The sequence below is a fragment of the Trypanosoma cruzi genome, genomic scaffold (assembly GCF_000209065.1).
Source record: "Trypanosoma cruzi strain CL Brener 1047053516647 genomic scaffold, whole genome shotgun sequence".
NCBI classification, from domain to species: domain Eukaryota; phylum Euglenozoa; class Kinetoplastea; order Trypanosomatida; family Trypanosomatidae; genus Trypanosoma; species Trypanosoma cruzi.
In genome coordinates this window covers 23,343-38,813 of record NW_001849219.1, presented here as the reverse complement: position 1 = coordinate 38,813, position 15,471 = coordinate 23,343, and the positions used below count along the sequence as shown (strand labels likewise).

At 51.6% G+C, this 15,471-nt stretch overlaps 1 protein-coding gene and 2 pseudogenes across 1 annotated transcript, besides 6 other annotated features; all 3 read right to left on the bottom strand.

The window, feature by feature from the left end:
* Positions 1-15,471: part of a sequence feature (areas not merged during assembly with more than two copies in the genome that could not be assigned to a particular haplotype) that runs on past the window's edge.
* On the bottom strand, positions 302-3,097 carry Tc00.1047053510139.50 (annotated as a pseudogene).
* Positions 5,076-8,781: a mobile genetic element.
* Positions 5,087-5,308: a mobile genetic element.
* Positions 10,254-10,296: a sequence feature (AT_rich).
* Positions 10,730-13,222, bottom strand: Tc00.1047053510139.20 (surface protease GP63, putative; the record flags this gene model as incomplete). The annotated part of the gene is made up of 1 exon (XM_803383.1): positions 10,730-13,222. One exon carries the CDS (start codon positions 13,220-13,222, stop codon positions 10,730-10,732), a length of 2,493 nt encoding a protein of 830 aa, XP_808476.1.
* Positions 13,345-14,658, bottom strand: Tc00.1047053510139.10 (annotated as a pseudogene).
* Positions 15,001-15,100: a mobile genetic element.
* Positions 15,012-15,471: part of a mobile genetic element that runs on past the window's edge.

Genomic DNA, 15,471 nt, shown 5'->3' with positions numbered 1-15,471 from the left:
GCCAGCCACAATGATTCCCTCATACCGGGGCAATTTTCCAATTATGCCTCGCATGCACACACACAATAAACATACTATATAAAGATCACCCAATATTTTTCACCAGAAAACAAACAACCCCACTCCCTCCCTAATTTTCTTCTGTCACTGTTATGTTCGATAGTGTTGGACATTTTTGGCATTTGTGTGCGATATACTGCCGCCTGATGCTGGCGCACCTGCACCGCATGCACACAAAAAAGTAACCAAAAATATATAGATCCCACAATGTTTTTTTACCAGAAATCAAAACTACCCCTTTCATTCCCTAATCCGTTCTCCTATTTCGTTTTTCCTCACCTCAGAGAGCTTCGCCTCTTCTGGCGTCAGCGGATGATATTACTGCTAGGTACTGGTGCACCTCTTCCTCCCAGAACGCCACAATCTCTCGGTTTTCATCGCGGCTCACATTATCGGAATTGACGACATCACATCTCTGCCAGTCATTCATCGGCGTGCTGTCTGCCTGCTGCACGTAAATCATCTCCCACGACGTGTCACGCGATAACTCCTCCCAACCCTCAAAATATGCCGCCAGGCACTCAGTGAACTGCCTCACAGTGCTAGCGGTGGTGTGGCGCCCACCCGCCGCAGTCATCCGCAGTCCAACCAGCGTCTTCGGATTTGAGTCCACAAAGAAAAAGCCGTCCACCAGCGGAAAGTTTTGGACTTTCGGCTCATACAGCACCCAGTGGTCCATAGCAACCGGATTGGAAAGACGTTCCGGTGGCGGCAGAACCTCTTTTCTGGTGAAGCTCGTGTCTGAGTGCTCTTTCAGCGCACAGCTGTGTGGCCCACGTCGTCCTGGTGGCCTCAGTTCCCTGATTTTAAGTCTTATCGCACGCAGGAAATCCTCATTCAAAAATGCGGATACGGCATGCTTTTCAATAATATATGGTGGGGCATAATCCCAGAACCTCAAAACGAAAAAAATAAAATCGGACTGCTTCATTTCATTCTCCAACCTGGACAAAGTTTCACGTTCGACGTGGGGAGATACCAGTACAGTCAGAGGCGACTCAATGCTGTTTCCTCGTCGTACTCGGACAGCCTTCACAAGCTTTCGAGACAAGTCGCTGTCATTGGACGAGTAACAGCAGCCAATACCCAAATTGCGCTCCAATTCCGAGGCGGTCGACCCATCCACGGCCTGCTGACACGCTTTAATGCGGTCATCACATGCCTGTTTGCCAAAGATGGAGCGGAGAATTGGTCCCACGTTATTCATGCGACCCATCACCTCCTCCCAGTACTCCGCTTGCTCCTGCAGGGGCCAATTGCGCTTCATCCAAACGCACATTGCCCTCACATCGTTTTCTTCGGGACAATCAATTACGATGTCAATAGCGTCCATTTTTTTTGTACACCGTTCATATTCGTTTTTTTCTGGTGGTGTCACCACAATCATGCCCCATCCCTTGCAAGGCAAACCAGCAGCCGGTTGACGACATGCCAATGCCGCATCGTAGATACAATACCCCTTCACCCCACGCAAGGAAAAAATTTTTACAACATCCTCAATCCTGGGGTCATCCATGTACACTGACACCGTTTTTGTGATCTTGTCAAACAGAAATGACTGACGCCCAATAAAGTACGCAACCATTGGGAGCTGCTCGACATCGTAGTGCAGCAGCTGGTAGAGGAGGTACGAACGGGCATTCATCGACTTCCCGATCCCGGGCTTCCCAACCAACACACGTCGCCCAGGCTTAAAGTGGGTCCAACGGAGAATGCTGAGCAATTTGTTTAAATCGTCCTTGACGATATGCCACACTCGCTCCACCTCACAGTTCACATGGCAGTCACAAGCGGATTCCACCCCCTTCAGATTCCACGTGTACGGCCATCCCTTCTCTGAGGTGAGCACCATCAGCCTGAGTCGTGGTGCACCGGATTGCTGCACACCGTCATCCATTTCGATACAGTAGCCAACTGCCCTGTAATTCCATGACTGTGGTGCTTACCCTTCCCTCACTTCCAGTCCCGTCTTCTCGCCGCCAGGAACTTCCACGACATGATGCCACCTCGCATTGTACACAGACTCGTAGCATCCCTCCAGTTTCATCGGCGCACTCATCGTCATTGAGCTCATCAATTCAATGAAGGCTGCATCCAGGAAACGTTTGGTGAGGTTATGAACATTTGCTTTTACCTCCTCGGCAGCTAATGACCACCTCAGTAGATTGTCCACACCTTTCTCGCAAGGTCGTCTGCATCTTTCTCCATATCCATTTCATCCCTTACAGTCCTCTCCATCCTCTTGTAACGATCGGATGCCTTTATATCGCGCAGTAAAAACGTACCACGAATATACCTCGCAGAATCCTTTACAAAATCCTTCAGCAAGACATTCCGATTGGCGGGCAAAATGCCCATGCCGTCCGACTCCATCACAAGGAAATCATTCAATTGCATGTCCATGACGCGAACTCTTCCTCTAAATAGCACATCTTTGAACGTGGTGGCAACGGTCAATTCTACTTTTTGCCACCGCCTTTCCCTTTCTTCCGCCCAACGACTTTCTTCCGTCTCATGCCTCTCTTCATTCAGCACCTGGGAAAGAGCTGCGTTCATTTTTGCCCTTGCAAAAGGAGTGGCCGTATCCTTTCTTTCATAGATGTTCCACTGCCAGAGAAAGAATACACCCTCGCAATGAAGTTTATAAATAGCCTCCAGCTCTCTATACGCAGCTAAATTAAGAATCACTTCAAGAAGTTGTTGGTCTTGTACGTAATCATCCGGATCCTGAAAAAACATCTCCATCATCACGTTGTAGTCCTCATCAACGGCCGCCGTGCCGCCAACATGATTCCGAAGAAAATCATTCAGCTTCATGTTGGTCCTGCTAGTGCTTCCCTTCAGCATTACATCTTCCACCCGACTCAAAAGTGTCCACTGCGGTCGATGCATTTCCTCCACTCTTCTGCGCGTCTCATCGGGTTCATCGGTGACATCCTCAGACTCCGACCTCGCTCTCCTCTGACGATCTCCCTGCAGCACGGCAGACGCTTGATTTCCAGGCATTGTTTCCCTTGTTTTCTTGGTTGGATCGAGTTAAAGCTGAATACTGACCAACAAACAAGAGAGGAAAAGAAAGAAGATAATCAAAGGAATGACTGGCAGCCAAAACAAGAGGCTCATCCACAGCAAGAGAGTCATCCACACAGTATTCGATAAAAACCACATGCACATGTACCACCGCAACGAAGGAAAGTGGGTGCCATCCACCCAGCACAGTGTTGGTGAGAGCAAACAACAACAACGTGGTGGGCGCGGAGGGTTCGTCTATGCATCCCGCTCGCCACGGTCCCGCACCCCTGTGGCACCGCCGTCACCGCACACACTTGAAAAAAGGACGTGGGCACATAAACCTGACAGAAAAAACAACAGTGAAAAAAAAATTCGGTGCAGCCACGGCCACACGCAAGGACTCCAAATCATACACGCCACAACAGCGATGCATCATGGTAATCTCTCACACAACAGAAAAACAAAAAAGCAAATTACATGCTTTATGAAAAATTCACGCGATTCGCACAGCACAAAAGTGCCATGACACTCCCTTTCTTACTGCATTCGCCATTCATATTCCCAATGCGCGCCCTTCAAATAATGTCCCTCCATTGTGAAAACGAATACCTTGTTGTGGTGTCATCGCGCAGCCATCCGCCTGAGTGGGAACAAAAGAAAAATCAGGCGTCCGTCCACATGAAAGGAAGAGGGACTCAGCCGCAGGGTCCTCCACGACACAAACACTCCGCGGTCAGTGCCCAGTGTCGTGTGCAGACTCCGCGATGAGGTTTTGGGCACGCCACTGTGCCACACGGTGTGCCCCCTCGAAACGCAACAGCAGACGTGTTCCCTTCCGGTCGCACTCGTGGCGGTGGCGGCATCCGCTGCCTCGCTGCGTGCTGGTGGTGTCGGCTACGATGCTGCGGAGTGATATATAATGCCCGACAGGAGCGGTGCTGCGTTGGGTGGGCAATGCCCTCCGCGGCAAGAAACCCAGCGCGACTCCTGACCGGGGTGCTCACGCACTTCCTTCCGCTCCTCTCCCTCCATTCGGCAATCGCACAGCCGCCACAGCACATTGTCCCCGAAGCAACACACATGGGAAAGCGTCGCGGCATATCTCCCGAGAGAACAGAGCGACAGACACACGCTGCGGCCATCGTGCCGACAAGTCCGGCGCGGCCGCACCCACACCCACAGCAGCAGACACAAAAAGAGATCGGACACTCCGTGCCACGTCCTCGTGCGTGATGGTGCGGCATTTCAGAACAATGCCGCCACACGCCGTGCAGCATTTCCACAGGGGATGAGAGCGACGGCGCACTCTCAGTGTATATTTCTTTTTCATTTCCGCAAAATGCAGCAGTTGCCAGCACCGAGTGCACGAGAAGCATCAAGCTGCACTGCAACATGTACGTCGTGCGGCTGTGTGTCTGCAGACACGCAAAGCAAAAAAAGAGCCACGCACGTGAAAAAAAACAAAAAAAAAACACGCAGCGGAGGTACAGGAAAGACGAAGGGAAAAGAAAGAAGGCAGCCAAAGCTCAAGATGGCACGGCAGCCCAACATGTGGCAACTCACAATACGCTTGTAGAAACAAAAAATAAAAACTTAAAACAAAAAACAAGAGCAAATTAAAAAGCAAAAAAACAGTTCCCTTGAAGAGGTTTTTTACGCCCACAAAAAAAAGGGAAAAATAACATCGTGATGCGGAAAAACAAAAAACACGTGTATATTCTTCCTGCAGAAGTAAAAATATATTTGCTTCAGCCGTTCAGCCTCCTGGTGTCCACACAACACCCACATTTCATTGGGACGTTCAGTGCGTTGCTGCACATCTTAAATCCCTTCTTCACCGCACCAACGTCGTGGAGCTCAATGCCGACTGCACGTGTCATCGGCCGACGGAAATGCTGAAGACATCCCGCCAATCTCAAAATATCCCACTATATAAAAAAGAAGCATATAGAATAAAGCAAAAACAAATACCCCGCGGTGCAATCCCGGGAGGAAGAGCACGCTTTTAAATAAGAATAATCTTCCGGGCAGCTGGCCGGATCCTGAAATTATCTATGGAAACCAAACAAGTTAGGAAAAAAGGTTCGTTAGTTAATTGCCTCAATGTTTTCTTTTCATTCAATATATAGAATTCTGTGGACCATTAGCATGGTCCTTCGTTCTCATGTAGGATATAAAACATTTATTACTTACGAAGTGGCAGACTTTGGGGTCCTCCAACCACAAGACACCGCCGATCCCTTTCGCCAATTCCTGAAGTGTGAACACACAACCGCGTGATATGCTGTCTGCGGGGTATTCTGCAGACCGTACGTAACCAGAGGATGCCTGTATTCCGCGAGAGTCCAAAAACTCATATATCCGTTGCAGTTCCCACGTCATGGCGCGTGATTTTGAGCTGCCTTTATCCGCCGCTCCTTGAAACAGAGTATTGTTTACCCAAACGTCCATGGTGGATGGCAAGATGGCGGGAAAGGCCGATAAGGCTAAGAGCGTACCGCGTGCCTCGGCCTGCATGATAAGGAAAGGCTTACTCTTCCACTTTCCTCCGGCAATTTTAACGTCGCCGGAGCCTGGAATAAAAACGGCTCCCCATCCATGGAGCGATGCATCCGTGACGATGGCAGCCGATGCCTTTTCCGTGGGCTTGATGATTCGCTTACAATTATTCTGGATGATGTGTCGTAATCTCTCGCCCAAGCCAACCGCTGCCGACGGAAGGTTCGCCGGGGATGTCTCCTGCACAATCCCCCGGTCAAGTGCCGATAATCGTCGTCGCGCTGCCCTGATGAAAAAGTAGTAGTCGCATAAACGCCTGACCAAAAATGGCAGCCGCGTAAAAAAAAACGTGACGCCATAACTCCACTCCCGCGATGGTTAAATACTTCAGCGACGGCACGGCGCGTACAGACCGGACAAACCTTTCACTCAGGGACACCGCCTGTAGTGAGTGTGATCGAACTGCGCCCCCAGAAAGGTGCACTGCGTGGTGCCCGATTCGCGATCCTCCCTATCGTGGCGTGACGCCTGTCCGCATTACGAAGCACTTGAGCTTCCCACGATGTCACATCGCTTTTCGACCCTGCAATGCGTATATTATCAATCCATACGTCGACACGCACCAATGGAGGTGCAGCCCAGAGGGGGTGAACCACCGTCGTCACCCCCGCAATCGCCGAAGTAATAATCAGGAGAATTTCTGGGCTGGCCTTGCATCCCATAGGGAGCCGTGTCAGCTCCTCCAGCGTGCCGTCCTCCACGCGGCATCAAAGGAGATGCCGAGTCTCCCGCGGTAAAGAGAATATGAAGGATGCCTTTACATCCAGGCAGGAAGCGGCCTCAGCCATCACAGGCGGCAAATAATGGGAAATGTGTAAAAGAGGAGCATTAGCCTCATAAGGGTCGCCTCTGTTCTTGTCGCGTGGCCACGCAATCCATCGTCGTCGCAAACCGGTGGTTTTCTCCTCCACAAACGAGAAAGGGCATTATCCATCCGACTGTTGTTGCAGACGAAGCGTCCTCGATTATTCCCGCCTCCTTCAACAATCGCGCGTCATAGACTGGAGTCCTCCGTGAGCTTTCACCCGATGTAAAAGAGGACGAAGGAAAAGGGGACCGCCCGACGCGTCCTCGGCGCGCGTCTCGTAATTGTAGCGGAGTGAGGATGAAAATCAGAGAAAAAGCGTTCCTCTGCTTTCAACCAGGGCTCCTGCCCTTCCGCAGCTTCTCCCTCCACAACAATGCGAACAGCGACGATACCTGGGTCAGCATTGCGGTGTACCTCCCCAAATATCAAACAGTATTCTGGGGAAGGTCAAACAGGTCGACGTGCTTCGCCAACTGCGAGATCACGTGTGGATCCAAATTGCATGTCTCCACGATTTGCGCAGCGTGCCTCAACGCACCGCGTTCTATGGAATGCGCCATGGCACCCCAAGGAGCCAGAACTCGCCCCACGTGGGCAGTCGTCAGATTCGTGAGCTTTTCGTTGCGTCGAACCGTCCCGCATAACTGTATGACGTTGAGGGCATCCTGCCCTCGTGTCCTCACGAACCGCAAGGTGCGGTGGGGGTCCACCCTCGCCGTCTTCGGTGCCACGGGCCAATACAAAATTATGGTCCCGTCCGGCTCCAGTGTGAAATTTTTGGCTGTCAAGGCCGCAATCTCGCACCAACGATTCGCCGTTATCCACGCAAGTCGAAAGACAACACGTTCCCTCCAATCGGTCCGACTGCGGATTACTTGATCCATCTCTTCCTCTGTCAAGGGGCGCGCCCGCCGCGTCTCCGATCGCACCACAATTTTTTGTAACCTCAAAGCCGCCATGCCCAGCGGGGTTCGATTCATTTGCAACATGGACCGCAGAATCCTTTCGTGCCGTCAGGTCGATGGCGCCGCATCTAACAGTGCCATCAAAAAGGCCGCGCAGCTCTCCTCGTTCATCGTCCGTTCGTGCGGCAAAAGGTTGTGAATTGCCCCGCTAGAAACATTCCCGACTCCCGCGTTGACGGCGCCCACATCTCTCGAGCCACCTCGTTCGCTCTCCTCATGTAGCCGGCCCAAAGCGGAGACGTCGGTGATTCGTCGTACCACAGTCAAGCGCCGTTAGCGGATAAGCTCCATTGCCCCTCTCGTCGATTGTGTCGGGCAATTTGAGAGATCGGATGAAGCGTCGGCGTTGCGGCGCGATGCCTGTGAGGTTTGTGGGAGGTAGTGGAATAAATGGCTGGGGCTGCCGTCTTCCACCCCAATAAGCGGCGGGCAGTCCCACTGCCGTTTTTGACGGGCATCTGCGCTGCGAGCAATTCCTTCTGGCCGTGCTGCGTACGTTGCACGTGGATGCGTCGCGTCCATAAATACGACACAGTCGGCATCGCAATGATCTTTGCTGTTGCGTGCGTAGGCGGACACGCAGTTCGGAGATCGGAGCGCTGGACTCAGTAGTCATCATGATATGCAACTGGAAGGTCTGCAGTAGGGCCATAAACAAATCCATGAAATGATCGGTGGGATCCCGCTCCGTCTCCAACGTGCGCCTGCACGATACCAAACCGTCAAAGACTGCCTGAAACTGAGCGTCCGCCTGGTGCCAATACTTATAACTGTATGCGCTCCGGAGATTAACGACGACTTCGGAGATGCCCTCATTCCATACACGCGGAGCCCAGGTGGTGACGTTCAGTGCAAGAAAATGCAGCACCCGACCCTCTGAACCGGAATCCTCTTCCAAGGGGACGATGGGGAGGCGACGGCAAAAAAAGAAGAAAAATTTAGTTTCCCGAATTGCTCTGAGAATTCTGAGTGCTGACCAGCCGTCTCTCCCCCGCAAGATTGGGTTGGGGAAACGCGGATGCTGACACGCCCCAGGCCATCAAACGATGCGATTGATTTGGATTTGTATTTGCACCATTGCCGTGCATGCGTGGGGGCCATCTGGCGGCCCTCTCCGAGAGGTGGGCGCCTCTCGTTGACACAGCGTCTCCGCCTTCCGCAAAAAGGCCGCCAACCACCGCAATGCTAGTTTCACGTGCCGAGCAGTAGTTGAGCGCCTCTTCCGTCTGAAAACAAATCTGAGCAGTCCGAGTCTGTACGTCCGCAACGGCACGGGTGTAGTCCGAGCTTAATATCTGCCTTTCCGCAATGACGAGCCCTTGCTTGCCCCCCAACTCCCGGGCCGCCCCCACACGATGGGCAGGAGCAATTGAGCATAACAAACAACATGTCCAAATACATAGCACAACGGCGTATAAACCCGGGCTGAAAAAATGCGGCCTTCCATGGAGGTCATGACTCACTGCTTGCATAAACAGCGAGACGGCGTCCACACAACAAATGCACAAGAGAGCAGTCACCCACCATGGAAAAAGAAAAAAGCGACACACCGCCACCGCCTCCATTTCAATCACGCTGCAAACAGTATACGCCCACGGCCTTGCAGAAAACACACAAAGCTCACAGAGCCAGCAATTGCCCAAAGAGCTACGCGCGCAGGCGGATCCTTATCCACCCATGAAGCGGTGCCTCATCCCACGCGGTCGCACGAAGTGCATCACGTCAACAGAAAAAGAGACTCGCGGTGTGCACTCTCTCTCCTCTTTTCCCCTCACGTCCACGGAAGGAAGCGGCAGCTGCACGCAACTGCCAGCACCGAGTACAAAGGAAGCCTCCACCTGCACTGCAATGTGTGTGTCCTGCGCGTGCGGCTGTGTGCGCCCACTGCCACGCTCAACAAGGAAGGAAAAAAGGAACGAGAAAAAAGAGAAGAGGCGTAAAGCTTCTGAAGGGACGCACAAACACAAATTTACAGCAGGGGTCCACGGCGCAAAGCAGCGGCAAATCAAACAACATTCATTTTAAAAAGGAAAAAAAATTCCCGTTCCTCACATTTTAACCCCCCGCAGAAAAAAAGAAAAAAGAAAAAGTCGTCCTCTGCTACTGTTTCACACAAAAAAAACAGAAAATGCAGATGGTTACCGTGTGGCCATACCAAACTGTTTTTTTATTTTGTCCGACAAGAAAATTGAAAAGATATTTACATGTCTTTCAACCGTCCGACCCTCCATGTGTCCGCACACCGTTTATATTTCGTGCGGTCATCTGCGTGTTGCTGCTCCCCTCAGCCCTCTCATCGGCGTGCGAGTGCGGCCCGCAGAGCACAGTCACTCGTGTGTGTGGGGACTGAGAGAAGCACGCAGACATGACGGGAGTCGCGTCACTCCATCGGGAGAGTGAGCGCAGCAAAAGAAAAAAATCATCAGAGAAGAAAAGAAATGCTCACGAGGCCGACCCCGAAGGGAATGCCAGCGCGTAAAATAAACACGCAAAGCAAAACAAATCAAAGAAAAACACGGCGGCAGGGTGTGGCTGTGTGTGTGGCGCTGCGACTGTCTGCCCGCCCTGGCCGCAAAGAAAACAAGAGGGAAGAAATGTGTGCTCCGCCCCACAGGCCCTCGTCGCACGCCCACACGTCACGGCCCCTCCTCATGCGTGCAGCAGGCGAGGCGCACAGGGCCGTCGTCGTGAGCGTGTCGGTGGGTGTGCGAGTGGAGCAGTTGGGCGGGAAACACACGGCACCCCTCACAGGAAGAGTGTAGAAGAAAAATTAAAAGAGGGAAGAGTAGAAAAGGAAAAAAAGTGTCCATAGTGATTGCCCCCAAAAGCAAAAGAGAGGGGATGGGGAGTAAAAAAAAAAATTGAAAATATTAAAACAATAAAAAAAAAATTGGTTCGGCAGGACTTTCATGTGCCATGCAGCAAAAGAAGATCGGGGGCGTATGCATATTCCCTGCACAAACAAAAAAGAAAACAAAAAGAAGTTATACTCTCCCACCAGCCCACACAACATCCCTTATATTCCATGCGGCATCCGGCCTGCTCCTCCACTCCTCCTTTCGTGCAGTCCGTGGGACGCACAGCAGTGACGTCGGCACCGCGAGTGGGCAACAAAAGGGAAACAAAAGTCGGAAACACGTCGCTCATAACGGATTGTAGCAAACGACCATAAAAAAAAAAAAAGAAACTGAGTATTCGAAAAAACACCAAAAAAACCAAAAAAGTGGGGAAATATTAAAAAAAAAACATTAAAGAAAAACATCAAAAACCGCAAGAAAAGCAACACGTATTCTCCGTGAGGAGTCGCAATTCCACACTCGTTGCCTCACAATGCTGCCACAGCTCCACATAGTCCCAGAAGAAGAAGCATCGACACCCGAGACACGCACACACGCGCAGTGCTGTCGACATTCAAATCACGCAGTATCGGTTTCGCGTCGTTGAGCGGAGCGAGGCGGTCCTCTTGGCTCGCGCCGCTCCCGGATTCGGAGTGGTTATTTTCTGGAACAGGGCCCTCGCTTTCCTTGGGCAGCAGTCCCTCACTTCCAGCCAGAGACGCCATGCTTTCTTGTACTGGCTGCGCATCCCCATCTTCAGTGTTCTCCCTTGACTGCAGGGTTGCTGGGTTTGCTCCCTCCTCCGGCGCGGATTGTTCTTCCTCCCCCATCGAGCTTTCCACTTCCGTAGTGAAGAAATCCTCGCCGTGCTTTTTTCCAAATTCACCTGCTCCTGCAACAGGGACGGGCGCCTCTGGTGAACTTTGTTTCAAGAATTCCGGGCGTACCTTCCTGTCCCACACCCTCTCCTCGTCGTCCCATGAAACCACGGGAATGACACTGCCGCCGGTGGCGGATATCGTGCACACCTCCGCGTAGTCAGGGCAAATGACGTTTTCCTTATCGTAGGGTGGTGTGCCCCATGTAATCGTCGCCCCGTCCGTGCATGGGAGCCAACTGATGCCGCGCTTTTCAGTCACTTTCAGATGCACCTGCATGCCAAGACACTTCAGTTCCGCATGCATGGCAGCACTCAGATACGTCTCCTCCGGGTACCTTGCATCTGTCGTGTTGGTGGGAAGCGTGTCCAGACACCACGAAGAGGGCTTATCCCCGGGCCTCGCAGACAAATATTCTCCCTTCTCAAAAACTGCCTCAAGGTCCCTCACGTCCATCGCGGGATCAATGATGGGGCAGCTGTCCATCGGGGGCTGTTTTGAAAATTCAATGATACTCCGATGACACCAACCACTGGAATACCGATCCGACGCGCAGCGTTCGACAACCTCGTCTCTGTTGCAGAACATTTGGGAATATTTACTCAGGTTCAGTTCGGAGCACCTCTTCTGCAGCAGCTCACAGCCCGAATTCTTGCCCCAACCCATCGGCTCCGCCATATCCCAGTTCACCTTGAAGTAGCCCAGGTCAGCAAATGCAGCCAGCGTCAGCTCCGTGTAGTAGCCGGCGCCCCCAATCGGTGCCATCAACTCATCCTTCGCGTGGCGCTGCGACCAGTGCGACTCCAGCGTAGTCCCGTCCCCATTTTGATCTTGTAGCTCCATGCCATAAATGTCGTCGCAGTTGTAGTGCTCCCTCGCAGCCATCGCGGCATTCGTCGAGTTCACCACCACCGACAGCTCCCTGCCACGCACACCGGTAACATTCCTCACCATGCTGCGGCTGGCCATGTGCGAGTGGGCGAACCCGAGAGCATGGGCCATCAGGTGCGCGGCGATGCGGGTAGCGAGGCGTCCGTGAAATAAAACGGCCGGGGCAATGTTCATGACGCCAACGACTGGACGGCCATCCTCCAGCGTGGCGCACGGCAGTGCCCACACACCACCCGGCGCTGCAGCCACGTACAGCACCATGTCAGAATTGGCAACGCCCTTGGTATGATGCTCAGAAGGCACAGTGAAACGACTGCAAACACTGCCCGTGGCAAATTGGGGCACAACCAACGGACCCTCCAGTGGCTGGACGAGCAGACGATCCGCATGCAGTTTGACAGCTGCAGGGACAACATTTTGGATGAGGATTTTCCTCTTATTATCGGAAAGAGCATTGCCCTCACACTCGCAATAGTCTGTCAATAAATTTTTCACATAAGAACGATCTGTGCTGCAATACTTTCTGGTATTATCCAGGTCCCTTGTCGACACATTGATGCGGATGGGTGCCCATCCATTCCCCCCGATGACGGTGTATGTCTGCGACGTACTTCCCGTTACCAAAGGCACGTTTTTCATCAACACCGGCATCGATTTCGTCCTGTCGACACGCATCGCTTTGTCAAAGGAGCAATGGTACGTCAGGCTGGCAGCAAAGCACCCGCTGGAACAACACATCAAAATCAACATCATGAGCAGCAATGGCAGCGCTGCAGGGCATGGTGAGGCAAGGAGCCACTGAACCATCGGCGTGACTGTTGGAAAAGTATTTCTTGGCTTGATGAGACAACAAAGACTGATTGATTGAAAATAAAAATGAAACGCAAACGTCACCACACAAGAAAAAAAATGATGGTTAATGAAAATACGCCCATTCAACCACAACACAAGCAGAGATTCAAAACACACACGTGACGGGAAGCCGAGGCGTGGGACGACCAGCGCACACACTCTCATTACTCCCGTAAAGCAAAACACACACACAGAGGGAGAGAGAGAGAGAGGTCGCCCACTCAATGCAATAAAAACAAAACAGAAACAGTTACGGTGCTCCGCCCATGCAGCCAGGCAGGACGGCAGCGGTGCATGTGGTGCAAAAGAGAGCACCAACGGGCCTGCATGGGTGTGCATGCATATATACAATGGGCACATTATTGTGTGTGTCTCGTGGGGTGAGGTGAGGGCGAGAGTCCATGCAAGGGGACACACACACACACAGAGAGAGAAGGAAGAGTGTGTGTGCGGGCGGTGCACGGCTCTCTCTCACAATCACTCTCACGCGGCCACCACCGCAGCAGCAGCCGCACACGCAACAACAAGAAGCAAAAGAGGGGAGGTGGTGTGGGAGACCGCGGTGCTGCCGTCACTGTCGCCAGGTGTCACCCGTTGTGGCGTTTGTGGCCAGCACTGTTTCCTTCGGATTGGCTTCTTTATTTTCATTTTGTTTTTCTTCTCGTGTCCCTGCACCATCAGCTGCTGGATCATTGTTCGGGATGCCCTCTTCAGTGCTCTTGTCAGCTTCATTATTGGCAAAATTACCGTTTTCCGTGGGTGATGGTGGCTTTGTTTCTGCATGGCCGTCAGATGGTTCATTCTGCGAATTGGCTGTGATGGGGGCAACGCCCTCAGTTTGTGAATTGTTGTTTGACTTCATGTCGCTTTGGGGTTGTTGTAGCTGTTGCACGGGCACGGTATCTTCATGGCTTGACTGTCCATTCACTCGTGCTTGTGTTGAATCTCCCTCTTTTTTTGCAATTGTTTCCAGTGCCACTTCTGCTGGTGCTTTTATTAGTGATGGTGATGTTGCGTGTGGTATGTTTTCAGTTTCACTGCATTTTCAGGTGTCCCTGTTGGTGAATTATCATTTTTTTTTTCTTTGTGTTCTTCCGCTCCTTCTTGTACTGCCTGTTTTGGTTTTTTCTTTTATCTTCATCTTCGTTAACCTTTTCCAGTGCTCCCACCCCCAGCTCGGGAGTGTTAGGAAAAATATTAACGCCACTGTCATCCGTCGGCGTGAAATTGGAGGATGCATTACTCTTGGAAGGATTATTCAAATTGTGATCATTGCCAGGTTGAGTGACAGTACTGCCAGATGAAGATTGACCAACGCTTTGGCATTGGGACTCTGTTGCCTTACCACCTGAGGGATTCCTGGTATCGCCAATTCCATGTGGATCAACCGTTTTTAACAGTTTCTTCTGTTCAACTTGATCTGATGCTTTAGGTGTCGGCAGCGGTGCTGGCGGACCAGGCGTTAAAACCTCATTATTACCTTTTGACGTGGTACCAGATAATAATTGCTTGGGCTTTTCCGATGCGACTGCACCACCCAATTCTGCTCCCTCCTTTTCCCCAGCTTCAACCGCCCCTATTAATCCCATCTGAGTGGATAACAAACTGCAGTCAGTTCTCGGAAATACCCCGTCACTTTTAGCATTATTCATGTGCGTCAATAAATTCCCGTTACCTTCACTGCAGCGGTCCGCCATCGCATACACAACCTCCGCCGGCACCGCAAAACAGCACGCAGAGGGCACACACCAGCAGCAAACGGCCAGTCATCATCATCGCCATCACTCCTTTCATTTGCGTGTAGCCTTCAGCACAAAATAACTTTCCGTCCACGCAGAGCAAAAGCAAAAAAAATACAAGTCACACAACCACGCACAAGCAGCAGCTGCACACACAAATTCGTCGGTTGGAATAAGCACAATTGCAGAACTCCCACACCAAACTGCAAAACAAAACTTTTAATTACCTTAATATATATATTCACCTGCGCCGCCGGCCAAATCCAGATATTTTCAATAATAAAAACCAAACCAAGTAAAAATAAAAAAGGGTTGAATGGAACAAGAATGGGAGTTCATCATACCCTCAAAGTTTAACACCAATTAAGTATATATACACCATCTGTTTGCGACAATCGTGACCAGCTTACGTGGCCTTTTGAACTCATGTAGGATATAAAACATTTATTACTTACGAAGTGGCAGACTTTGGGGCCCTCCAACCACAAGACCCCGCCGCTCACTTTCGCAAGTTCCACCCCTTCGCCAAGTCCTGAAGTGTAAAAACACGACCGCGTGATATGCTGTCTGCGGGGTATTCTGCAGACCGTACGTAACCAGAGGATGCCTGTATTCCGCGAGAGTCCAAAAACTCATATATCCGTTGCAGTTCCCACGTCATGGCGCGTGATTTTGAGCTGCCTTTATCCGCCGCTCCTTGAAACAGAGTATTGTTTACCCCAATGTCCATGGTGGATGGCAAAATGGCGGAAAAGGCCGATAAGGCTAAGAGCGTACCGCGTGCCTCGGCCTGCATGATAAGGAAAGGCTTACTCTTCCACTTCCCTCCGGCAATTTTAACGTCGCCGGAGCCTGGAATAAAAACGGCTC